The sequence below is a fragment of the Squalius cephalus genome, assembly GCF_949319135.1.
Source record: "Squalius cephalus genome assembly, chromosome: 17".
NCBI classification, from domain to species: domain Eukaryota; kingdom Metazoa; phylum Chordata; class Actinopteri; order Cypriniformes; family Leuciscidae; genus Squalius; species Squalius cephalus.
The window spans coordinates 22,749,206-22,776,989 of record NC_137138.1 but is presented as its reverse complement, the minus strand read 5'-3'; the positions used below and the strand labels follow the sequence as shown (position 1 = coordinate 22,776,989).

Sequence of the window (27,784 nt, the reverse complement as noted above, 5' to 3'; positions counted from 1 at the left end):
ACAGAAATAAAGGGCAATAGTGAGTACACTACAAAATACAGGACACCAAGAAGCAGAGAAAGAGAGACGCTAACACTCCTCATTAACACACTTTACCCGACTCTAAACAGGGATGCTAGTACATTCATTTTTAAGCCTTGGGAAATCCATAACTAGCTGCAAGGATGACAATACAGGCCTAGCGCTTACAGAGCACTTGAGAATACAGTTTGCTTACAGTTAATGAGATCATCAAAAAATGAGACACTTTACATTTACCCTTGTGAAAAAAGTAGCATACTTTTTCATCATTCAGTTGATTGGACATGATTTGGAAAGGAACACACCTGTCTATATAAGGTCCCACAGTTAGCAGTGCATGTCAGAGCACAAACCAAGCCATGAAGTCCAAGGAATTGTCTGTAGACTTCCAAGACAGGATTGTATCAAGAAATTTCTGCACCATTGAAGGTCCCAATGAGCACAGTGGCCTCCATCATCCATAAAGAAGAACTTTGGAACCACAAGGACTCTTCCTAGAGCTGGCCGCCTGGCCAAACCGAGCGATCAGGGGAGCCAAAACCCAATGGTGACTCTGACAGAGCTCAAGCGTTTCTATGTGGAAAGAGGAGAACCTTCCAGAAGAACAACCATCTCTGCAGCACTCCACCAATCAGGCCTGTATGGTAGAGTGGCCAGACGGAAGCCACTCCTCAGTAAAAGGCATATGACAGCCCACCTGGAGTTTGCCAAAAGGCACCTGAATGACTCTCAGATCATGAGAAACAAAATTCTCTGGTTTGATGAAACAAAGATTGAACTCTTTGGCCTGAAAGGCAAGCGTCATGTCTGGAGGAAACCAGGCACCGCTCATCACCTGGCCAATACCATCCCTACAGTGAAGCATGGTGGTGGCAGCATCATGCTGTGGCGATGTTTTACTGCGGCATGAACTGGGAGACTAGTCAGGATCGAGGGAAAGATGAATGCAGCAATGTACAGAGACATCCTTGATGAAAACCTGCTCCCGAGCGCTCTGGACCTCATGGGGCGACGGTTCATCTTCCAACAGGACAACGACCCTAAGCACACAGCCTAGATAACAAAGACTATCGGACAACTCTGTGAATGTCTTTGAGTGGCCCAGCCAGAGCCCAGATTTGAACCCGATTGAACATCTGTGGAAAGATCTGAGTATGGCTGTGCCCCAATGCTCCCCATCCAACCTGATAGAGCTTGAGAGGTTCTGCAAAGAAGAATGGGAGAAACTGCCCAAAAATAGGTGTGCCAAGCTTGTAGCATCATACTCAAAAAGACTTGAGGCTGTATTTGGTGCCAAAGGAGCTTCATCAAAGTATTGCACAAAGGCTGAGAATACTTATGTACATGTGATTTTTTTAATAAATTGAATACATTTGTAAAGATTTCAAATAGACTTCTTTCACATTGTCATTATGGGGTGTTGTTTGCAGAATTTTTAGGAAAATAATGAATTTAATCAATTTTGGAATAAGGCTGTAACATAACAAAATGTAAAAAAAATAAAATAAAAAAGTAAAGCACTGTGAATACTTTCCGGATGCACTGTAGACCTCCTGAAAGTCAAATGTGGACACTTTTCAATTCTGTGGGAAATGCTATTAACAGATGACACAGGTCAGGTGAAAATGAAATGACTTTATTTGAGCCATAAAGTGAGCAGAGATGGTCATGTCTTGGAAGGCATTTGTCTTTCTTGTCTTCACTTGCCTTTAAGACAGAACTGGTCTCACGGAGCTTTTCCCCCTAAGGGAAGATGTGGTTACTAGTGCAGTTGTACTATATGATTACAAGACATAAATAGCAGCAGCAAAATTAATTAAGCATTGCTATTGAGAAAACTGCTGAAATGGCTTTGTCCTATATAATTATCAAGGAATATAATATATATAATATCTCACCTAATCAAGGCTCTATGATCAGGAACTGCCACCTGCAGAAGACAAAACAAGTCTTTTACTAAGTCGCTAGTCATTCAATAGGAGTAAAAACAGTAAAGCATGTTAACCTACCAAGTGTGGCTTGTTGGTGAATGTCTCTTGATTATGTATTATCACTCCACCTATTCCTTTAGGGTTTTCCACACACTGGACAGGGGTCTAAATATGCAGTTTTATTTGTTAATGTCATGAGAGCATGTCATGAATAAAGGAAGGCTTTGAAAAACTTAAAACATTTGCTCCCGGTTTCACAGACAAGGCTTAAGTCTAGTCCCAGACTAAAATGCATGTTTGAGTTGGTTTAACTTAAAGCAGCTCGCACTGACATATTTTAAATCATGTCAGTGCCATTGTTTTGTCTCAAAATACACAAGTAATTTTTTAAATAAAAGCTACTTAAATGCCCTAATTGACTAAGAACTAATCCTGGCTTAATCTAAGCCCCATCTGTGAAACAAGGACTAAATGTGATGTACTGTGACAAAAACTATTATTTAATTGTGAGTTATTCATTAGGGATAACACAATGCCATAACTGTTAGATGCTGTAAGCTCTATAATAAAATGTATGATTTTAGCCATTTTGAAAATATGAACCATTTCACAGACAGACACTATACTGTCAAAGGACAAATACCTTCATTTGACTCACTGTGGATTGAAGAGGGTGGCAGCATTTCGAACCCTGAAAACAAATGCAAATGAAGTACAGATGATGTAGTCCAGAGTGTGAATTATAAGAAAATTAAGACTTGAAAACCCATGTTGCTCAAGTAATTAGTATTGTAATATTTTTCAATTTATCATATGTGATGGCGATAGCTTGTGCATCGTTCCTTGTGGGTTTCCAACCTTCGGTTTCATAACCAGAACTTAAACCATTCCACCATAAGTTTGACATAAAGCATGTTTGATACTGCAGGTGCTATAAAGTAATATTCAAAATATAATATCAATACTGTAATATTAAGAAGGCCTCGATTTAAGTGGTCAAAGCAGTTTAGGGTTGGAGATGAACTGTGCAGGACAGTCGATCGGCAGGAGCGGGCACTCCTGATCTTGATGAACAAGTGTCAATGAAACGATAAAAAAAGTCATCAAAAAATGCAACTAAATAATAAAGGCAGAAATTGTTTTGCCAGTTTATAGAATCTAAACACATAACCACACACGCAACATACAGTGGTTTACAAAGACGCAAGGCTAACAGCTAATAGCTAATTCAACAACAGCCTTATTTTTTTCAGTCACATAAATGTTGTCACATTGTCACACAATAAATGCTTCAGTAATTACTCGATATCTTCTTTATTGTTAATACCAGAATAAGAACATAGGTTTGATGGAAATATAAACTATTTCATGAAAAATATTTCTACGTACCATTACAACGGTGTTTTGTGTTCATCAAAGGACAACAAGAACGTGCGCCGTCTAACGTCTAAAGGTCCTCCAAAGAAAAGATTAACAATAAAAGTCTATACGAATAAAAATATATGACTATGTAATGTAAAAATATAATAGTCATTACACCACTTTTTTAAAAGATACATATATCGTTTACCTATATAATTATATACTGTATGACTATTTATTCCTGGATATAATAATTAGGAGCCACAAACTTTTATTGAAACTAATATTGTCTAAAAGTGTAACAACACATTTATTACATGCCTATTACAGGCATTATAAATAAACAACCATGAAAGCTGATCAAGCAAAAAGTTTAATTGAAATAAACTTATCTGTGACCCGTATTCTGTGTCGATCACTTCCAGTCAGTCCAACCACAGTTTGCTGCTGTTTTATGTCTTTTCTTCTTGAACTCAATGAGTAAAAAGGCTTCAATCCTTTAGTTGGTCTTCAAGGGTCTTCTGAAGGTTCTTCCATTATGTTTGGTCTCAAGATCATCGTGACAAATGTGAACATTGTAAATAATAAGTAATCGCCTGGTCCATGAAATGCATCTGTGGTGGTTATCTAGCTGTAAGTGAAACTATTAGAAGCCTGCAAAAAAACAGGTTGCACTGCACTAATGAGCAAAACCAAAACCAACCACACAGCACACCCACTGTGAATGACCAAGCAAACAACATCTGAACATTTCCATCTCTGATTAGTTCCTATTAAATAACATTTAATACGCTAATGATCACCTTATAACAACAACTGCATGATTAACTGAAGGTTTATTACAATAATGATTTCATTTAAACAGCTAAGCCAGGGTTGCCCAATCCTGTTCCTAGAGATCTACCTTCAGGGTTCAGATCCAACCCTGATCCAACAAACCTGTCTGTAATGATCAAGTGCTCCTGAAGAACTCAATTAGCTGCTTCAGTTGTGTTTGATCTGGGTTGGAGCTGAACTTTGCAGGAAGGTAGATCTCCAGGAACAGGGTTAGGCACCTCTGAGCTACGCCCATTTTCAACAGTCAAGCATCACATTTCAACAGAGAAGTCCCCTAATCTTCATGAGAAGTACCATGGGATGACCACAGAGTCAAGACCTTGGTTCAACGTCTCACCCGAAGGACGATGCTTCTTACAGTAAAGTGTCCCAGTCACTTTACAGGGACGTTAGGACACACACAGACCACAGGGTTTTCCCATCCAGGCACTGACCAGGCTCAACCCTGCTTAGCTTCAGTGGGCAACCAGTCTTGGGTTATGTGGTGATATGGCTAATAAATACACAGGAGAAAATGGCCACTCAGGAATTCTGTCCTGATTCTGCCCCAATACTCAGAGCTGCTGAGTCAAGCTATAAAGGATTTGACTATGAACATGTTTACAAACCATTTTTGCCTTGTTTTAATGTAATATGTTAATTTCTAATGCAATAAATTCAGCTATAAAGCCTGTAACCGTATGTGGTTTCAAGACATAGCTGTATGTCACAATACCAGCAAACGGTCTTGCTACACAAAAAAATAGGGAATTTCCCTAATTACGGATATTCCCTGACCAACGAAATACATATTTTACTGCATAATTTTTGAGCAAAGACTATTAAATGAGCCAAGACTTTTAAAATAAGATTTAAAGATTTTTTATTTTTTGTTTGTTTCTTTTTATTTTAAAAGATATATTCTTTTTTTTAATCTATTGATATAAATAATGATACTGGTAATTCTCAGATATGTTCTTACAAATTTCATATAATATGTTCAAACTCAATTTCTCATAAATATTTTTATGACTTAAGAAAAAGAGAAGTTTTGGAACAACAGGAGAGTGAAAACATAATTTTTTAAATCAACTAACAAAACAATCTAAACCACTCAAATGCTTCAATGCAACAGTAAAACAAAAAACACAGAGATACATTACAGACAGCAGAAGATGACTAGATAACACACTACACCAGTAGTAGGCCTACTGGTTCATTTCAGAAGTAGCGTCTCATCATCACGTGTGCAGATTTATCCTGTTTGTTGCCACGAGGAGGAGTTATGACTTCATGCAAAGATTGTTTTCTACCATTTATAGTGGCGCTGATGCATTTGAAGTAATGCATGCTTGCACTATATGTTTTTTTTTATTTTTATTTTTTATATTACACTGTCCAGTTTATTTGCAAAGAATAAGGTGCTGATTTTTTGATGGTGCTGCTGTTTAGCACTGGAATGTCTCTGGGGGATTCAAGATATGTCTATCTATTTAATTTTATATGTAGATTCCCATGTAATGGCTTTTCAAGTTTTTATGCTGATGTATTTCCTATTGAAACTGTAAATTGAGGATGAACATAATGGGAGGGCTTGTCCCTTTTTAACTAGTAGCCTTTGCTTTTGTCATAGCCATGAGCCATGATTTTCTACATGCTATTGCTGTTAGTTAGCAGGTTGTACACTATTTAGCCAAAAATATGTGGTCCTCCCTTTCTAATTAATAGTCTCATCAGACATCAATATGTTTTAGTTATATTAAGCAAAAGAGTTTGACTTTGAGTTTGAGTTCAACAGAACAACAGAATCTATACATGTACACACACGTTGTTCAAAATTCAAACAAATACTGCCTTCATATATATTCCTTTATTTACAATTGTACATAAAGTGCCTGTGAAATATTTAGTTTCAACACTACTGAACATGGATTACCAAAGTCAGTCCCAGGAATCAATCTCATCCTGATCTCAATTCCATGTTAGTTTTCCAATGATGCGGGACTTCATAACCTTTTACTCCCCTGATCATCCTCATGATACAGTTGACATCAGGTGCACATTAATCCAATTTCTGGCCTCAATCTTCTTCCATGTCGATTACAATGCCTTCATCATCAATATCTGGCTGAGGTTGGAGATTGATGGAGTATAACACATCATCATACACAATCTGCCCACAAAGGCCTCTCTGGTTCTCCACGCACTGCACTGAAAGCTGAAAATGTGTAATTATTTGTAATGAATCTTAAATCATTTAGAGAAATTGTGATACATGCTCTCTCCTCATTACCTTTACAGTAGGTTCAATTACTATATTAGCTTCTTCAAATGTGTCTTCAGAAATCCCTTCTTGGCTGTCCACATATCGGAAAGAACCCTTAAAATAAAAAACAACAGAACTGAAAATTTCACAACATTTCACAAAATTTGAGCAAATACAAATTAATTTTGATTAATCTTTTGAGTTGGCTATCAGTGTTCTGCAACCTCTAACTATAATAACAGAAAAAATAACAGTGATCTAATAATAGTACATGTATAACTAACAGTAGGTGTTATTTACTAAATCCAGATGAGTTTGTATTATCAAAACTGACTTCAGGGTGAACTGTTTTCTTCTAGTGTCACACCCTATAATACATCCAACAATGATTTAAAGATGTTTCTTTAACTTAAGAAATTAAATTGATTAAACAAAGTTATGAAACACATTCGTCTTTACAAGGTCAGAAGATACTGTGCTCGTAAGTGTAAACTCTCTGCGTACACATGTTGTAAATGCTTACTGTCAGATGAGTTATAGATTTAAGCTAATTATTCTAGCTTTAAACATTACAACTGAAATTGGGTGATGACAGTAATGTTTTTCCTTGATTCACATACCATGGCTTCAGTGACGGAGATGTCGAAGAACCAACTAAAACTCGCTGAACAGGTGTGTTTGGATCTCAAAAATAGGTGTATCCGTCTTTACCTCTTTGTAATTCACATCTATTCTACTTTTACTAATCTGTGATTGTAATCGCTCTAAATCTTGGAAGTCTTCCTTGTTTCCGGGTCAACTTGGCGCCAAAATTGTAAAAGACGTGGATCTTGTCCTTGCGTGATTACGTCATGTCCGCTAGATTATGCTACTTACTTCTTCAAGCATATATTTCATGTATAGATCTTGTAGGGCTTTCTTGGTATAGCTAGTGAGATCTGATATATTGTAAGAAATTTTTTAAAAAATTACATTACCACTACGACAGAAAGGTGGGCATTTGACGGTACTGCCCCAGTGTTACGATTTTAGCAAATTTTAGCAATTTGTTTATCCTCTGCATGTTATACTTTATTGTGAAGTAACATGCAATTTTAAGTTTCAACCACAGATGTCGATAGAGAGCTTGAAGTGTTTGTACATGTTTGTCTTTCTACATGTGGCAATGTGGAATTTGAAGATTGTCTTCTCAATTCATTCACTGCTTCCAATGAATATTCAGCATGCTAAACAAACCACTTTGAGTTTTGCATTACCTTTTAAGTCCTCGTAGACTTTGGTTAACCTTGTAGAGCTTGACCTCATGTTCAAAGCACCCGTAACCTTCATTGAAGTGATCAGCTGTATATTGGAGTGGTGTCTTTGCCAAAAAGATGCACAAGTAATCCAATACATAAGTTAAAATTATATATATATATATATATATATATATATATATATATATATATATATATATATATATATATATATATATATATATAATGTGTTTCCTGTGTAGACTAACATATTTCAGTTATATCCCAACCCAATGATCTGGAAGCAAACAGGACTCCTCCCAAAGATTCAGTAATTCATTGGTATGAACTTGCTCCAACAAGCCAATAATTTCCTTTAGAAAGTTATAAGAACCAAGAAATTGCACAACATCAGTTCAAATGTCCTAGTGTCATCAAGTCATTATGACTCCACTTATGTTTTTTTTTTTTGTTTTTTTTTTTTTTTGGTCAAACTCCCTCTTTTCATAATTTTGTAAGACAGAACAACTTCGTAAGCAACAAACAAGCACAAAAAAGTTACATTTCCCTTTTTAGAAAGCTATAATGGGAATGGCATATTTGGGAATTTTTACCATGGTGAAACTGCCTTCCCATGAAAATGTTTACAGCTGTCACTGATTCACAATGATATGGCAAAAGGCCTTACCATGCTAACCAATTATATCAAATAATCCAAATAATCAAATAATTTATCAAATAAATAACCAATTATTTATCCATACACATCATGTATTTATTTATTTTTTAATCGTGTGTCCTTGTCATCTAAAATCAAAATAATTTCCCCTCCCTCCTACAGTGGCATCTCTACCCTGATGATGTGTTTACTGCAGCAAGGGCGGGACAACCTGTCACTCACATGAAATCAACCAATAGCAAACCACAACCATCCAATCAATACCCGATGAACAAAATCAAGTCCCGCCCTACATTTTCTTGTTCAGAAATGACGGATATACACCATATACAGAAATTAAATTTAAAGATGTACTTAAGTCCTACTTAAGTGGGTCAAAAGCACTTTAAGCTCAGCTAATTGCATTTATTATAAATGTAAACTATAATACATTTTCATTTAATTGAAATTATGTGATTAAGTGTCCAAAAACATTACATTCAGTTTGCACTTAAGTTTATTCTTTTAAAGTAAATTGTTTCTGTAAAAATACTCTTTTTAAAAGTATGCTAAAGTTACTTTTTTCACCAGGGTAGAGAGGACTGATTACCTTTAGATATAAAGCATGACTTTTTTTTTAACATCAACTGCAAAGAAACTTTAGCATGTTTCTCAAAAATAGTAGACTAGGTTAGTGTTCATTCTTGCAGCTAGTTATGAATTTTCTAAGGCTTACTATTAAAAATGAGTATACTAGAGTAAGGTAAGTGGGTTAATGAAGAGTGTTAGCATGTAGCAAGCAGGAATCTCTCTGCTTATTGGTGCATTTTGTAGTGTACTCACTATTGCTCTATTTTTGTGTGCATTGGACTAAATAGTGTACTGATAGTGTGGTTTGTGGTTTGAGTGTTGGATGTTTCTCTATTTTTGTGTGCATTGGACTATATAGTGTACTGATAGTGTGGTTTGTGGTTTGAGTGTTGGATGTTTAATTTTTTCTGATCTACTGTTCCTTCATTCGGAAGGAGACATGATTTATTTTAGGTCAGTGGTTCTCAATTGGTTTGGCGTGGGACCCACAGTTTTTTCCATGGTCATTAAGCTGCGAAACAAATTTTTAGGACTTGAGACCAAGCTAATTTATTTCTCAAAAATAGAAATAAATTCTCTGTCCACTTTCAACCACTTCCAGAGGTAGTCAAAAACACATTAGACCGGATTGCTTTCGTAGATTAAACGCTCATGTTGTCGAATGTGTTCGAACAGCCACAAAAGACTGCCTGCTCTCCGGCCTACTGACCTTTTGCTTAAACAAAACAGACAGGATTTAAACTTTGTTGACTGGAGACCCAAATTTGGTTAGTCTCTGATCACGTTCATATGTAAATTGCTCATGCTTATTTTGTCCATTAGATCGAAAGATCTAACAAAAACCATACATTTACCTGCCAACAGACCCTCCATTTAAAGAAATCAGGACAGAGAGTGGACAAAAGAGATGGATTAAAACAACAGGCATAAACGGGTATATGTCTGCCTCATCTACTTTTGATCCGATCGACCAAACGCATCTTGGAACAGAGTTGCCATATGGCAAGAATTAATTTCTACTAATTTCCTTGTTATTCAGAAAAAAATACAATATATTGCACTATGGGAATTAAAAGGGCAAACCTTAAGGTAGCCAATGATGTGCTGTTTTTAAAGGTGACATATTATGCCCCTTTTCACAAGATGTAATATAAATATTTGGTGTCCCCAGAATGTGTCTGTGAAATTTCAGCTCAAAATACCCCCCAGATCATTTATTATAGCTCGTAAAATTTGCCCCTTTTTCCAGTAGCACCTCATTGCAGTACAGGAGATCCAGGGGGCGGAGTTGGATCCAGATATAAGGGGTGGAGATTGGTAGGTTTAGGGGTGGGTTTAGGGATTAAGGGGTGGAGATGGGTAGGTTTAGGGGTGGGTTTAGGGATCAGGGGGTGGAGATGGGTAGGTTTACAGTAGGTATATGTAAGGTGGGAGGGGTTGGATCTGGATCCAACTCCTCCCCCTGGATTTCGTGTTCTGCAGTGAGGACCATCTCCCTTTTTGGGTGTGAACAAACAAACGCTGGTTTTGTGTGTCCCTTTAAATGCAAATGAGCTGCTGCTCCCCGCCCCTGTTCAGAAGAGGGTCGATCCTTTACACGGGCTTCGGATACTCCGGCAATAACAAAACATGTGAATCTCACTCATCCAAAGTCAAAAAAATAACCAGTAGCGGAGTGCAGCCTGACGGAGAGACTCAGGACAGGAAGAGGTTGCAACTTTTAGACTGAACCTGGACGTTTCTGAATGGTTAGTGGATACATTTATGTAGTTGTTGTTGTTGTGGAGTTACATTGATTCATCTCATCGACTTGCATGAACCTTCATGTTAAACTTTTACACAAGTTGAAACAGTTCCCAGGGGTCTTTATAAAACAGCTGTGACATTTTAGTGTCCGAAAACCAAATGGCTGCACTGTGGGTGGAAACGTGCAGATTAAGGGGCGGTAATATTATAATAAGTTCCTATGTCAGAAGTGGAGCGAAATCTGATTGGCTTATTTTTTTTTACATGCTTGCAGGGAAGGCTTACCAAAACAAAGTTACTGGGTCACTTTTCATGTTTTCTGGGTTGGTAGACGCACCACTGGGGACCCGATTAAAGCACTTAAACACGGAATAAGTCAGCTTTTCATGAAATGTCCCCTTTAAGTAACATGACCCTTTCCCACTTGTCCCCTGTCAACGACGTAATATCCGCGTTATTCCTGGTTTCCACTCGTACTGCCATAGATAGTAACCATGGCGACATACATGGACAACTGCGTTACGTCTAGCGGCACGCTCACGCTGTTGTTGTTTCGTTCAAACATTATGGACCATGGCAAGCAGACTTTGGGACAAAAGGAGAACTAAAACGAGGATCAATATCAGCGTGGCGTTTTCGAGATGCCGAGAGCTCCACGTGCGTGATAAACTTCGACTTGACAGAGACGCGCAAATGTACATAAAACTCAATGTTATATAGCTCCATAATTCCGCTTACGCGTCATCAATATACGCCTTTGTTATTGTAAGAGGTTAGCGACCCCTAGCAGAGAAAAAAATTACATATTGTAGCTTTAACCTCATTTCTAAACTTCTATGGTAAGTAAATTAGATATTTTTATTCACAAATCAACTTTGTCTAACATAGTTTTACTGTAAATTGAGAAAATATCAATGTTTTCATATGGCAACGCTGTGCCACTACGGAAAAATAGGTTTGTTGCCCTACGGCAGTGGTTCTCAAAGCGTGGGGCGCGCCCCACTGGTGGGGAATAGAGACGTGACAGGTGGGGCGCGCCAAACGGGAGGAAATTTTCCTTCTTATGCCTTTATATCTTTATCCAGACATCCCAACTGTCCCGGAAGTTCCAGGAGTCTCCCACATATTGATAGCGGCTCCTTGACGCCCGCAAATGAGATCCAATCTCCCGGAATCGTGCACTAGAGAGTGACTGCGCGCGCATGTGTGTGTGTGTGTGTTTGTGTGACTATAAAAGCATATTAATATTAGCGGAACAAACTTTCACGCCCATAGATATATGTGTAGCTATATCTATGTTTCGCGCCGATGGGTAGCAGGCTAGTGTGGGCAATAAATAAATTGTGCAATGCAAAACAGGCTCATTGCAGCCACTAATGCAGGGATAAATAGACCTGTCTTGCCAAATGGATTTATCTTCTTTTCTTTTTTAACAGATTGCAAAGTGGCACTTTTATTGCTTTTCTCTTTTTGAACTTGATACAAATTTTGACACAGCTGCACTTTTATTTTCTCTATTTTTGAATTTCATGCAAATTATGACACAGCTGCACTGTGTATTTTTGAACTTGCTGTTATTTGATGTAGATAGTTCGTTTGTATTTAGATATAACTTGTTACTATACTGATACTACTTGTTAATTCAATAAATTTGAATTTATGTTGTATGTTGAGGAAGGTGGGGCTTGGAAATTCCCCCTTGTCCAAAGTGGGGAATTACCGAAAAAGTTTGAGAACCACTGCCCTACGGCAACACTGTACCACAGTGCAATTGCAGTAGCCTAATGTATTTCCCCATTGGGATTTTTTTTATATATAGTAGCAACAATAATATGATTGCAATTACTTATTTATTTGAAGTGTTTTATTGTAGTATAGTTGTATTTATGTATAAATGACAAAATTATTTAGGCCTATTGTTTTCAGAAAATGAATACAGCAACATTTTACGGTAAGGGCAATAGGAAGAGTGCAGATTTAGCTCTTCAATGTGATGAGAGTGAGGATGAGTTAACCATTTTGAAGGTTAAATGATAGGGATCTACTTATTTTTGATTTGCCTGAGTTCCAAGTATATAAATCTATACATTTCTAAAATAAATATGCATTTAAATAGAAAAGAAAATCATAATTTTATAGAAAAAAAATGTTTTGACCATTTTTTGCATTGTGGTAAATGGCAACGTTTCCCTAAGTAGCCCCAGAAGGGTCAACAGCATTCGTACGTCTTTCAAAATAAAAGTCTCTCATCAAAAGAAAAGAAAATTAGAATTGTTTATTGTTGTTGTTTCTTTGACTGCACAACGGTCTTGCGACCCACTTTTAGGTCATGACCCACCAGTTGAGAAAAACTGTTTGGTCACTACCTCCTGAAAGACAAATATGGACAGTTTAAATTCAGTGGGAAATTACTATTAACAGACACAGGTGAAAATGAAATTATTTTATTTGAAGTATAAAGGAAGCGGAGATGTTCATGTCTTGGAAGGCATTTTTCTCGCTTATCTTCACTTCACTGGTCTGACAGAGCTGTTCTCCCTAAGGGAAGATTTTTTTATTCACTAGTAAAGTTGTATGATTACAAGCAGCAAATAGAAGCAAAGTCATATAAAATTTAACATTGTTATTGAGAAAACTGCTGAAAATGATTTGTCCTATATATATATACAGTATCTCACAAAAGTGAGTACACTCCTCACATTTTTGTAAATATTTTATTATATCTTTTTATTGGACAACACTGAAGAAATGACACTTTGATACAATGTAAAGTAGTGAGTGTACAGCTTGTATAACAGTGTAAATTTGCTGTCCCCTCAAAATAACTCAACACACAGCCATTAATGTCTAAACCGCTGGCAACAAAAGTGAGTACACCCCTAAGTGAAAATGTCCAAATTGGGCCAAATTAGCCATTTTCCCTCCCTGGTGTCATGTGACTCGTTAGTGTTACAAGGTCTCAGGTGTGAATGGGGAGCAGGTGTGTTAAGTTTGGTGTTATCGCTCTCACACTCTCTCATACAGGTCACTGGAAGTTCAACATGGCACCTCATGGCAAAGAACTCTCTGAGGATCTGAAAAAAGAATTGTTGCTCTACATAAATATTCTTATAGGCCTAGGCTATAAGAAGATTGCCAACACCCTGAAACTGAGCTGCAGCACGGTGACCAAGACCATACAGCGGTTTAACAGGACAGGTTCCACTCAGAACAGGCCTCGCCATGGTCGACCAAAGAAGTTGAGTGCACGTGCTCAGCATCATATCCAGAGGTTGGCTTTGCAAAATAGATGTATGAGTGCTGCCAGCATTGCTGCAGAGGTTGAAGGCGTGGGGGGGTCAGCCTGTCAGTGCTCATACCATACGCCGCACACTGCATCAAATTGGTCTGCAGAAGGAAGCCTCTTCTAAAGATGATGAACAAGAAAGCCCCCAAACAGTTTGCTGAAGACAAGCAGACTAAGGACATGGATTACTGGAACCATGTCCTGTAGTCTGATGAGACCAAGATAAACTTATTTGGTTCAGATGGTGTCAAGCGTGTGTGGCGGCAACCGGGTGAGGAGTACAAAGACAAGTGTGTCTTGCCTACAGTCAAGCATGGTGGTGGGAGAGTCATGGTCTGGGGCTGCATGAGTGCTGCTCGTACTGAGGAACTACAGTTCATTGAGGGAAACATGGATGCCAACATGTACTGTGACATTCTGAAGCAGAGCAAGGAAACTGGGCCGCAGGGCAGTATTCCAACATGATAACGACCCCAAACAGAAGCTGAGGGTAAAGGTGATGGACTGGCCAAGCATGTCTCCAGACCTAAACCCTATTGAGCACCTGTGGGGCATCCTCAAACGGAAGGTGGAGGAGTGCAAGGTCTCTAACATCCAGTAGCTCCGTGATGCCGTCATGGAGGAGTGGACGAGGACTCCAGTGGCAACCTGTGAAGCTCTGGTGAACTCCATGCCCAAGGGTTAAGGCAGTGCTGGAAAATAATGGTGGCCACACAAAATATTGACACTTTGGGCCCAATTTGGACATTTTCACTTAGGGGTGTACTCACTTTTGTTGCCAGCGGTTTAGACAGCGGTTTGTGTTGAGTTATTTTGAGGGGACAGCAAATTTACACTGTTATACAAGCTGTACACTCTCTACTTTACATTGTAGCAAAGTGTAATTTCTTCAGTGTTGTCCCATGAAAAGATATAATAAAATATTTACAAAAATGTGAGGGGTGTACTCACTTTTGTGAGATACTGTATATATATTACAAAGAGATACAATATATATATATATAATATCTCACCTAATTAAGGCTCTATGATCAGGAACTGCCACCTGCAGAAGACAAAACAAGTGTTTTACTAAGTCGCTAGTCATTCAATATTAGGAGTGAAAACAGTAAAGCATGTTAACCTACCAAGTGTGGCTTGTTAATGGTGAATGTCTCTTGATCGTATATTATCATGCCACCAAATCCTTTAGGGTTCTCCACACTTTGGACAGGGGTCTAAATATACAGTTTTATTTGTTAATGTCATGTTAATGTAAAACATTAAATAAAATGCAAAGTTACAAAAGAAGTACGATAGAAATCCAAATTATGATTTAATTGTGAGTTATTCACAGGCCCCTGATTAAGAACACATAGGGCCCTGAGGCTATAGCAAACCAAAGGGCCCCCTTCATTGTAGCCTATCTTGGTGCCACAACATTTTCTATCAAAGGAATAATTGGTATTTAAAAAAAAAAAAATCAAAGCAAACAGGTGTCCAGACACAGCAACAACTTTTGTGCATACAAGGAGTTTTCTTTAAGTAGTTTTATCATTAGCCTTCATGCTGGCCCTAGAAGAGGGCTGGAATCACGTTGCTGATTCTAAATTCTCCTATAGTTGCCCTAATGAAAAGTAACCATAGTTCTTGTATACAATCCAGAGTTTTATTACATTACCTCATTGCCATGGTTTTATGGTTTCTATAATAATAACAACATTATTACTAATAAGGAGTGTAACGATTGCCAGATCTGTTATATTATTTTTAAATAATGATTTCTGCCATTTTGCTGACTTCATATAAAAACATGAACCATTTCACAAACAATCACTGTACTGTAAAAGCTCAAGTACCTTGATTTGATGCACTGTGGGTGGATGGGGGTAACTGAATTTCAAACCCTGCAGACAAATGCAAATGAAACACATGTTGTAGTTAGCAGGACCCAAATTCAGAGTGAGAACTGTAAGGAAGTTAAAAGGCAATTAAGACTTAAAAAACCACGTTTCTCAAGTAATAAGTATTATAATATTATTTAATTTATCATATGCGATGGCGATAGCTTGTGCATCGGGCCTTGTGGGTTTCCAACTTTCAGTTTTCAGATCAGAACTTAAACCCTTACATCACAAGTTGAAAAAAAAACCATGTTTGATACCGCATGTGCTATAAAGTAATATTCAAGTGGTCAATATTTAAGACCTTGAAGGGTGAACAAGTGTCCAAGAAACAATAAAAGAATCCAAAAAATTTACAAACTAAATAATAACGACAGTAAACATAAGATTTTGCCAGATTGAACACACACGTAACATGCGGCGTAGAAAAGCCACAAGGCAACAGCTCCATTTTGTTTTCTGCAACACCTAAACGTAGCACTGCTCTCATTGTCACATACAATAAAAGCTTCAGTATTATCAATGTTATCAATATCTGCTTTATTAGTAAAAATGTAATAATAAAATGGATTTTGATGGAAATATTAAATATTTCGTGAGCAATATTTATACATACCATGACAACGGTGCTGTTTCACAAATCACGAAAGTGAAAGTGCGCCGCCTAACGAAGGTCCTCCAAAGACTAATGAAACACTAATAAAAAATACAGGACTAGCAAATAAAAAATAATCCTTATGCTACTTTTTAAATTATACAAATATTGTTTAATTATATAATCAATGTATATATTATAGTTATTCCTTAATCATACATTTTTTAAGTCACAAACGTGTATTGAAATAACTAGCCTAATATTGTCTAATAGTGTAACAACGCATTTATTACATGCCTATTACAGGTACAATAAAGAAATGAATAAAAGCTGTACGTTTAATTTAATCAAACTTATCTGTGACCCGTATTCTGTGTCGATCACTTCCAGTCGGTCCAACCACAGTTTGCTGCTGTTTTATGTCTTTTCTTCTTGAACTCAATGAGTAAAGAGGCTTCAATCCTTTAGTTGGTCTTCAAGGGTCTTCTGAAGGTTCTTCCATTATGTTTGCTCTCAAGATCACCGTGACAAATGTGAACATTGTAAAAAATAAATGATTGATTGGTCCATGAAATGCATTTGTGGTGGTTATCTAGCTGTAAATGAAACTGACAAGCCTGCAAAAACACAGGATGCAAGATGCCCTGATCAGCAAAACTAAAAACCCATTGCACAACCCACTGCGAATGACCAAGCAAACAACATCTGAACAGTTACTTCTGATAAGTTTCCAATAACACTTATCATGTTATCAATTGCCTTATAACAGCAAATGGAGGGTTAACTGTAGGTTTATTACATTATAATTATTTCAGTTTAACAGCTAAACCCATTTTAAACATTTCATTTCAAGCAGAGGCTGAAACTGAAATGATTATATTTTGTATCAGTAAACAGTTGAGCGTTGGCGCTTGCACTGCCAAGATCATGGGTTCGATTCCCAGGGAAAGCAAGAACTGATAAGAATGTTAATGTGTGCCTTGAAATGCAATGTAAGTCGCTTTGGATAAGTGTCTGCCAAATGCATAAATGTAAATGTAGAAAATAAATGAAGAAAATAAAGTGACACTCAGGAATTCTGATTTATTTGTTGACTGTTTCTTTCCTGAAACGTTGTGCCTTTCGAACTGAAGTGAAACTGAAGGTCTGTTTCTGCCCCAAGAGTCGATAAGAACATGGTAACAAACCATTTTTGGCTTGTTTAAATGTAATATGTTAAAATCTAACATAAATTTAGCTATAACACTTGCATGTAAACAGCAATTAACAACAGGGTATGTGGTTTCAAGACATTTTTAAGACATAGTAGTGTCTCAATACCGGCATATGGTCTTGACACACAAAGTAGGGATTTCCCCTATAACCAATGAAATGCTTATTTTATTGCATATTTTTTAGTGCAAATGAACCAAAACTATCAAAATAAGATATTATTTTTCTGGTCCATTTGGTCCAGGCTGAGGATTTACACATGATGTTATTCACTTTTTTAGTTTTTGAGCAGTCAAATGAATTTAATTAAATCCATTGATAATGTAATTCTCAGATAGTATGTTCTTATAAATTTGCACATCTTATAAATTTCAAAAAGAATTTCTCATAAATTTTTAAAAACAAAGTTTTCATCCAACACTGTTTTTTTCTGTAGTTTACTTAAAATTTTACATTTCATGTAATTTTTTTTTTTTTTAAAGGAAAATAGGGGAAATGTAGTAATAAAAGGGTTATAACACAGTTACACATTTTTTTTACTTTTGTGCATTCACCAGTTAATAAAATGATTAATCAGATACAATATGGTTTTAGTTAAAACGTTTTACACACCGTTTAATATGCTTTCATTGAACAGGGTCCTAATGGACACATGAATGCAATGAAAAGTTCACTGTTCTAAATCCCACTCAATATCTGATTGGCTGCAAACAGAAAAATGACTCGATGCTTGAACGTGCACATAGTTATGACGAAATCGATATAAAGTCTCTGAGCTGGCTCTGAATCAAATATGAAAAATCAGAGATAGACATTAGCCCCCAGTTTCACAGACAAGGCTTAAGTCTAGTCCCAGACTAAAATGCATGTTTGAGCTGGTTTAACTGAAATCAACTTGCGCTGACATATCTTTTGTCTCAAGATGCACACCGGTAATGTTTTTTTCTAAGGAGGCATGTTTATTAAAGCTACTTAAATATCCTAATTGAACTAAGAACTAATCCTGGCTTAATCTAAGCCCTGTCTGTGAAACCAGGCCTATGACTCTGACCTGTTTTATCTGATAAAAACAAATCATCCTGAATGGACCCTCTTCCAGTACCTCGTGGAAATGTTTTATGTGCTGTAACCTGGAAGAGCACTACAGGTTTCAATAAGCTCTGTTCCAACTTCAGAATGTCACAACAATAAGATCTTCACACACACTGGTAAACATTCATTTTATTAAAGACAATAAGATGGATAGCAAAAATGAGCAGTCTGTACGGTGTGCCACATCAGCTGTTAGAAACAACTTCTGATCCTTTGCCTTTTGCTTCTGCTTCTTTGTCTGTAACTTTTCTTTTTTTCCTGAAAATGAACAGTGAAAGTAAAAGAACAAAAACCACCATTATAATTAAATCAATTACATTCTGGTCCTGTTCTTTTCATTCTGTGAGGCTAAAACCAACTCTTTTCACAATCTGCACTGTGATCCTGAACAAACCTTTTTCCCTTGCCGATCTTTTTCTCGAAGAGCATGCGAGGCGTTGTGCGAATAGTTGAGCGTCTGGGTGGTTTTGTCACGAGCTGACGTTTCAATTTCCTGTGTGGTGAAAAATTATAGAGTGATGTTTGATGGCGTGCTAGACATGCTTTATCTCCAAACCACAGTAATGAATAAGGAACTGACAGTAGACAGATTCTTGAAAGGGGTATAATGTGGTAAATAAACTGAAAACACACGCCTATAGCCTATAATATAACGGTGTAACCCCACCTTTTGATTTTCTTCAACCCGATCATGTAGTCAGGGACAGGACATCCAGCCTTCTTTATGACAGTAGCAATGCTGATCATAACAACAACAAAAAAGAGAGAAGTTATTGCATCATTTGCCATAAGAAAACTGATGCCCCTGAAATGTCAAATGATGATTTAACCTTGTAATAACTAGTTCAACAGTGCTGTTATTACCTGCGAAGGAGAGGCTTATCATCCTCTGTGAAGAAAGTTATTGCCTTTCCTTTGTGTCCTGCTCTTCCTGTTCGCCCTACAAAGAAAACAAAGCACAAAGCTTAGTATAATAAAGTTCCACAACATGAATTCATATCCTCTACTCAGACACACACCGATCCGGTGAATGTAGTCCACAGCAGTGGTTGGAAAGTCGTAGTTGATAACCAGGTTGATGCCCTTGAAGTCGATTCCACGAGCCAGCAGAGCCGTGCAGATCAGCACCCAGATCTTCCCCGAACGGAAACTGCTCACAACATTGTCCCTCTAATGAGAAACACAAGGAGAAACATTACTTTTTATGTCATAAGAATGGCCATAAACTAAATAGAGAAATTAAAATGTATATATCCATAGGTAACAAAGTAGAATATGGTTCAATTTGTTAACGCAAGTTAAACTCAATGAAAAATAATTCTAAAGCATTTATTAATTTTAACATTTAGCAATACATTATTAAAATCAAAAGTTGTATCTGATAATATTTAACAGACCTGCGCTAACATGAACTAACAGTAACAATAGGGCTGTCATGATTCCTTGATTAAATTCAAGTGCTCGATTTAACAAAATCCTTGATTGCAATTTACCGTCGATTAACCGGGAGAGCCGCATTCCACAGATAAGAATCCATGAAACGCATTTTTAGACCTATAAAACCATTTAAAAATCATAATATAACAGTGCTATTGTGAAATTACAAAGGCCGTGATTCAATGAAATAAATATGCACTGCGGGTTTCAGAGTGAATTGCAATGTTTTATTTACATGCTTGCAGGTTACGAGTTTCCTTCCAGCGTCTCCATTCACAGTAAATGCTCTCTGATGTCTCTGCATGTGCTGGAGTTTGGGTTTTCAATAACGTACATTTGGGAACGCATATAAAGTCAGTCGTGCTTTGTGTTTACAAGCGTGGAGCAGCTCAGTTAAAGCTAAACTGCGTAGGATTTTCTCCCATCTAGCGGTGAAATTGTTTATGACTACCTACTGAATATTACTTTCTAGCCCCTCCCATTCCGAGGGCGTTTTAACTCATACGGTGGCCGTATTATTTCAAATCCGCCGGCAGTCGTGAGTAATCTCCCCCTCGCATTCGTCACGGTGATACCGAGTGTAAAAACGTGAAAGGCGAAGCTTGAATTTCCAGGTATGTCCCTCTTTGGCTAATGTATTTTCAAGATGGAGGTGCAACATGGCTGCCGCCATTCGAGCGACTTGCTCGTATGTATTCTGAATGGCAGATTCTACGCTTACGAGAATACTTGATTAGTTGGTAGAAGTAATTACACATTAATGAGCACATATCATTTTGAAAGAACAAAGTGTTTATTGCTAAGAATCAACTTAAAAAATTAAACAGTGTAGCTTTAACAAACTCCATCTCTGCATATGCTGTGAGTTTGGGTTGCTTATAACGTTCATCCGGGAACGCAACGTGCGGCATTTCAACAGATTTGTATAACGTAAAGCATTTATAAACCTATGCCAACACAGGAGAATACATCAATATGTTTCTAAATATACAAGTTGTTGTTCATTGCGATTTCAAAAGTTTAAACTCTCACAATGGAGTTCGAAAGTATTGATGTCCACATATTCTTGTTCAAGAAATTAGTGGCTATTCCTATCGTAAAGAAGTGGCCAAATATTAAAGATTGCGTGAACATTTGAATTAAATGTTGTTTAGCCAAAATTAAACAAGGATTTGATCATGCTGTAAAGTGTAAAAGCAATTACCAGGCCATTTGCGCCCTCTGCAGGCATTTGTTATCATATGTAATGTGTAAAGTTGATTATGTTTACATGTATATTACATTATGTATTTTAACAGTGTTGTTCAATTAAACCATATGATTACTTGCTTTTGATACTTTATTTGAACCATCTATTATTGGCTCATTGTTTATATATGTATTTTAAAGTGCCCCTATTATGGATTTTTGAAAATGACCTTTCATGTAGTGTGTAACATAGTGAATGAAAACATCCTGCAAAGCTTTAAACCTGAAAGTGCACCATATATAAAGTTATTGTCTTTCAAAAGTAAGAGTCGACTCTGAGTCGATTAAATGAATCGTTTTTCAAACGTGTCATAAGCCGTTTCGTTGTGATGTCAATACGAAACATTAGCATATTGCCCGTCCACTTATTGCACGCAGACACCAGGGAAAACTTGAACCTCAAAGCAACAGCTGATTCCTGTGGATACTGGATAGCATCATGTCGAGAAGACGCTGTGCTCTATAATGTGACGGTAAAGCCAGTTTTGGCTTTCATCAAATTCAAATTCATCTTTACCACTTTATCACAGCAGTATAATCCTAAACTTTTGCTGTGTTCCCTTTATTTTACTGACGACTGCTTCTCAAATCTCGGAGTTCAATGCAGGATTCACAAACCGCTTGCTCTTGAAAGATGGTGTTCAAAATACTTAGTTTTGAGTTTTGTGTAGGTCTCCTAATAACTGGCTAACTCACGTTATCACTGTCTTACTGAAATACTTCTGCTCATCAGTTTGTGGGCCACGATTACCTATAACTGTATTAATGCAGATTGTCTGTCATTCTCACTACTTTGAGGAAATATTTGTTTTTACCAACGTTTATGTTACATCAGTCATTCACGCTAGAGCTCGGCTAATGTATGCACTGTTATTGATACGGTTTCCACGTATTCACCGCAATGTATTAGAAAAATACTCTGAAAATAAATAAGTACAAGTAAAATAGTGGTTTGTTGATAGACATGCACTTGTTAATGCTGATGGTGAGGAGTTGCAACATCTCATAATGTACCTCAAATTGAGTAGTGTATAACTGAGAACAGCCCTGCTCGAGTCGTCCTTGCAAGGGAGGTTCAGGTTGAATAACTAGTTCTTCCAATGCTTCGTCATCAAGACTCGCATATGGTAAAATCAACATCATTGTTTGTTACTATCTTTAGTTTACGGTGTAAAAAGCCTCAAGACAAGCAGAGCTGACGTTATGTAATGGGCGTTTTTTAAAGAAGGGATTTAGAGAGATTGATTAATCTGACAAGTCGTTTGAGAATCATTGAAAATGTGGTGATGTGCAAATGTATATTATGAGGAAATTAAACAGTTTTTTGACCTTTGATGCATGTAAACCTGTAGAAGACTCCGAAACAACATTAGGAAACTTTAAAATAGCATAATGGGGCACTTTAAGTCATTTTTTAAGCCAAATGTCAAAATAATCGATTACCAAAAAAATAGTTAGTGACAGCCCTAGGTAACACTTTATTTTATAGTGTCCCTGTTACATGTACTTCCTATAGTAGTAACAGCAAATTATGCATAATTAATGTTAACATTTTAATAAATGAATAATAATGCCTTTATTTGAATGAAAATCTGGTTGGGTTTAATCACCTGCTGTTGTGTACGATCCGCATGGATCACGTCCACGTTTATCCCCTCGTACACCAGCTCATGGAAGAGCTCTCGGGCACGGTCAATAGACTGAACAAAGATCAACACTGGCGGCAAAAAACCCTGAAAGGAAATTCAGTGAGGTTATATGACGATTCATTTGTAGTGCTAAAAAAACACTTCTCCTTATGATGCTTCTGATGAAATTCAGGATCTTTATTTCTTTTTTGCTATGAGGTAAGACCTGACAGTTGCTCATCCAAATAACTGAAGTGAGAACTCCACTGACCTGCTTTATAAGGTTTCTCATGGCAAGTAGCTTTCCATTTTCTGAGCCCACAAACAGCAGCTGCTGCTCCACAGTATCGACTGCAGAGTTTCTGTGGATGGAGACAATCAGGTATGCGTTTAATTCAACCCTACTAGTTTCATTTCAACATGTTGTTATTTATTGATGTATTTTGTCCTATGTCTTCTACTACAAAATAAGCATTAAAACTTCAGCTCGTAACTCAACGCAAATGACATGATGTGTTTCGATACCTGGGTCCAATGTTGACAGACACGAGGTTGTCTAGGTTGAGTTTGCACCATTTCTCTACGTCTATGGCAAAGGTTGCGCTGAAGAGAACCCGGCAGATTTTGGGAGAAGAGCAGGCTAAGAAGATAGTGGCGAGCTGCTCTCTGAAACCCCTCTTCCCATCCTCAAAGAGCTTATCAGACTCATCCACCACCAGCCACTCCACACTACAGACAGCAAACACACATTCATGCTAGAGAGGAAGCTACTGGTTTTCTGTGTTTGATGGTGAACTTGAAAAATCGACACAGAATTAAAACTTTAATGTATTTATCTTGGAGATTTACTTATACTAAACTACAGAATCACTCACCTACTTAAGTTGATCGCAGGAGGGTCTTGATTTAATAAATATATCAATCTGTTAGGAGTCGTAACCAATATATCTGGAAAACAAAATGATAAAAAAAAAGGATTAAAAAGGAAAATAAAAAATATCTCAGCTAATGCTGTAAACTATATAGGGAGCACATTTACTTGCAGATGACTATAATAAAGGCTACAATTAACAACAAAGCCCAACTATTAAATTTAATTGTTATTTGTTTTTAGGTATAATAATTAGGGCTGTCAAAAGATTAATCGCGATTAATCGCATCCAAAATAAAAGTTTGTTTTTAATAATATATGTGTGTGTACTGTGTATAATTAAATTTGTATATATAAATACACACACATGCATGTATATATTTAAGAAAAATGTGTTATTTATATATATAAAAAAATATATTTATATATAATATAAACTATATAAATATATATACAGTATATGTATGCAGATATTTCTTAGATATATACATGCATGTGTGTGTATTTATATATACAAATTTAATTATACACAGTACACACACATATATTATGTAAACACAAACTTTTATTTTGGATGCGATTAATCTTTTGACAGCCCTAATAATAATCAACACTCAAAAAAAAAAAAAAAAGTATGCAAACATGTAAATTGCACATAAGAAAGCTTTTACATTCATTACATTTTTACATTTAAACACGGCGTTTAGACACTTGACTAAACTCTTCCGAGAGTTATAATGATAGAAATATACCATAAATATGAGAATTCATAGAGCCTGTGTGCCAAAACATACCAAATTTCTTAGCTGACTTGGGCCCATATTTTTTCACAGCATCAACTCCTTTATTGATCATGTGCACTCTGAAGCCCACTCCTTCTGACAGTTTGAGCAACTCTCTGTGAGTCTAGAGACAAAAAAAGATGCAAGTCTTCATCGCAGTCAGTACGTAAGTCAATCCGTTTAAACAGTCAGCGACATGTAGATTATTTGATGTGGCATACAGCAATTATTAACTTATTTAGCGTTTACCTGAGTGGCGAGCTCTCTGGTGGGGGAGATGATGAGGGCTCTGAAACCCTTGTTGAGGGGCTGGCGAAGGTGGGCCAGCAGGGGCAGACAGAAGGCCATAGTCTTACCAGAGCCTGTAGGAGCACATGCCAGGATGTCCCTTTTCTAAACCAAACAGATCAATGGAATCAAAACACTCAAATTAGGATCAGGAAAACAAACACATTTATATCTGACCCAACAGACACGTGTCATACATGCATCATGAGGGGAATGGCCTGCATCTGAATGGGTGTTGGGGTTTGGAAACCCGCTGTCTTGATGTTTTGAATGACTCGCGGGTCCAGATCATACTCCTTCTGCAGCTCCTCAAAAGTGGAAACGGGATCTGGAATGTCTGTCCCGTGCACGTTAATCCGGTTCTGGTTACGTACCCGATTCACCTAAAATGCACACAGCCAGTTTAAAACAATAATGGGTTTTAATTTAATCATCATTCGATCACATCAAATCAGTGGCATAGATCCTATAAGACACATCCTCTATTTGCAGGGATAAAAAAAAGTCCAATTATACTTGACAGATTTTTTTATTAAAGTTTTTTTTTTTTTTTTTTTTTTTTTTCTAGATTGGCTGGTATTGATATTGTTTATATATATATATATATAATTGTGATGTTCATTCCCCATATTTCACAAAGTAAATATTTCTCTACTCTACTATATAAAATAATAATACCGCTTACCACTGTTAAATGCAAATATAAAAATGAATATCCATTTTTAATACTGCACACTATAATGTTGTGATGTCTAAATTCACCTGTAGCATTTAAAAATGATTTTAGATTTTAGTGTTTTAATTTATTTAGACAAAAGAGTTTAAAATTTTAATACTGTCCATTTTATGAAAATTATTAGCATCGGTCAGAATTTGAATCAGCCGTATTAAACAAAAATGTTCAACTGTGGCTGACCACAGAAGATTAATATTAACACATTATACCTTCTCCTGATGAAGCTGCTTTAGTCTTTTCAAAGAGAGCTTGTCTTTCGACTCTTTCTTGGGGTCTTTCGCAGTGTCTTGCGATGACATCCACTGGATCCCCTCTTCCCCGCTTTTTTCAGGTTCTGTGTCTGTTTCACAAAAAGAGAGAACTGTCGGAAAACCATAATAGACATGCTGGCAATCTGAAGAGATTGAAAGATGACTTGCCTTCAGGTGTTCTCTTAGCTCCTTTCTTTTTCTTCCGTGCAGCTTTCACTGGCTCATCCACTTCAGTACGTTTCCGTTTACCAGAGGCCTGCTCTTCATCACTCCCTTCTCTCTCTTCTTCTTCTTCACCGTCATCTTCACTCAGTCTGGACTCCAGAGAAGCATTCTCTTGTGTCTCTGTGCCAAAAAAGCTGGTTTCAGCCAGCTGTTGTGAGCTGTTCTTGCTCTGAGACTTCACTACCTGAGAGGAGAGTTACACAATAATTAATAGTGATCAAATGAACATGTTTATTTAGTACTGTAGTACAGTAACAACCAACATTCCTGTTTCTACTGGCTGTGCAATGCAGTAACCAAACTAATGACGTTTCAAATGTGGAAAATATCCATTACTATCTCATACTACTTGTTAAAGCACTCTATTAGCGTTGTTTGGGCTCATTCGGATTAGCACTAGCACTTCCAGAGACATTCAATGGGAAATGGAAACGCATGTTAGCCATGTGGCAGCATTTCAAGTCGAAATTTACGTATTTCTTTTGTTTTATAAAACAGCAGCCCAGCATACGTTAAATTTCTTATGTACTTCGCATCAAAACCTACCTTAAACCTCTCTGCATCTTTAGCAAACCTTTTCAGATCAAACTTTGCTCCAGACCCAAGCTTTCTAAACAAGTCTACGGCGTCCATTGATACAGTGAAAGACGTGAATAATCGATCTAGATTTAACTAACACGCTCTCGGTGTTCAACTATTACGCCTTTTTTGTTTCTTTAGTCTATCACAAGAGAGCGCTGTTTCCTTTTTTAAAGTTTTTTTAAACATCCATTTTTTTGTACATCTTCTATAAATCCTGCATTTATTGTACAATTATAATAAATTTCAATTTAACAGGAATCAGTATCAACCAATAAATAAATCAACAAATGTAAGAATATGCATTTATTTATATAACGAATTTTTACAAATAATAAATTGACAATATAATACGTGAGTTATCATTATAATAGTACAAAGATAACTTTAACAGTATTAATACAGATGTCTGTGCTTGTTTTACAATTCTTTTGGTGGTAAAATTGTATGACCTTGTAACAAATTGATTGAAGCGTTGAACAGGTGATTTTGTTATTTTATTCTCTTTGGAGATCCTCTTATCTACAATTACGCTAAACTTATGTTGCCAGGCACCAAAACAAAAGGTGTGTTGCAATACCCTGAGACGATTTTATTGTAATGACCGTCAAGAAAAGTGTGAGCAAAAGAGAGTTTAAACACAACATTCCAATGTAATAAATCATTAACTTAAATAAAACTCTTCCTTTGACATGGAGGAAATAGAGTAGAGAGAACAACTTCTCATGTGATTGAGATAGTATTACTCACTTCACTGTGTGGCTCATTGTCTTCAAGTTGGTCACATCCAAAGGAGAACTATTTCATGACCATAGAATGACAACAGAGACATCACATGGTAATACTGGCTGTGGGGTATCCCATAAGACAACACAGAAGCACTCAAACCTGTACATGATCAAATGATGAAACACTTGTCTGATTAGAATCTGGTTAGGTTCATATGCCACAGGTGTTGTAGGTGTGAAGCTAGGTGTGTGGATGTATAGGTTTACTTCTGCTTTTTTTCCTCCCACAGATAACTTCACTTCCTGCAAGACAACAT

At 36.8% G+C, this 27,784-nt stretch overlaps 1 protein-coding gene and 3 long non-coding RNA genes across 4 annotated transcripts; all 4 read right to left on the bottom strand.

The window, feature by feature from the left end:
• Window positions 1–1,615: 1,615 nt before the first annotated feature.
• On the bottom strand, window positions 1,616–3,970 carry LOC307145075. The gene is made up of 4 exons (XR_013818884.1): window positions 2,596–3,970; window positions 2,031–2,117; window positions 1,920–1,951; window positions 1,616–1,764 (listed from the first exon to the last, which is right to left on the bottom strand). It is a non-coding gene; the product is annotated as an uncharacterized lncRNA (long non-coding RNA).
• A 2,124-nt stretch (window positions 3,971–6,094) lies between these two features.
• LOC307145053 lies at window positions 6,095–7,185 on the bottom strand. Its single transcript, XR_013818874.1, has 3 exons — window positions 7,017–7,185; window positions 6,424–6,510; window positions 6,095–6,348 (listed from the first exon to the last, which is right to left on the bottom strand). It is a non-coding gene; the product is annotated as an uncharacterized lncRNA (long non-coding RNA).
• Window positions 7,186–13,054: 5,869 nt separating this feature from the next.
• Window positions 13,055–16,995, bottom strand: LOC307145074. Its single transcript, XR_013818883.1, has 4 exons — window positions 15,751–16,995; window positions 15,040–15,129; window positions 14,926–14,957; window positions 13,055–13,164 (listed from the first exon to the last, which is right to left on the bottom strand). It is a non-coding gene; the product is annotated as an uncharacterized lncRNA (long non-coding RNA).
• A 1,810-nt stretch (window positions 16,996–18,805) lies between these two features.
• ddx52 (DEAD (Asp-Glu-Ala-Asp) box polypeptide 52) lies at window positions 18,806–26,896 on the bottom strand. Its single transcript, XM_079848088.1, has 15 exons — window positions 26,707–26,896; window positions 26,104–26,344; window positions 25,894–26,024; window positions 25,146–25,331; window positions 24,910–25,053; window positions 24,673–24,784; window positions 23,883–23,955; window positions 23,533–23,736; window positions 23,279–23,369; window positions 22,990–23,112; window positions 19,714–19,864; window positions 19,559–19,634; window positions 19,362–19,433; window positions 19,089–19,187; window positions 18,806–18,952 (listed from the first exon to the last, which is right to left on the bottom strand). The coding sequence occupies exons 1-15, from the start codon at window positions 26,791–26,793 to the stop codon at window positions 18,880–18,882; spliced, it is 1,863 nt and encodes a 620-aa protein (XP_079704214.1). The 5' UTR covers window positions 26,794–26,896; the 3' UTR covers window positions 18,806–18,879.
• Window positions 26,897–27,784: the final 888 nt, after the last annotated feature.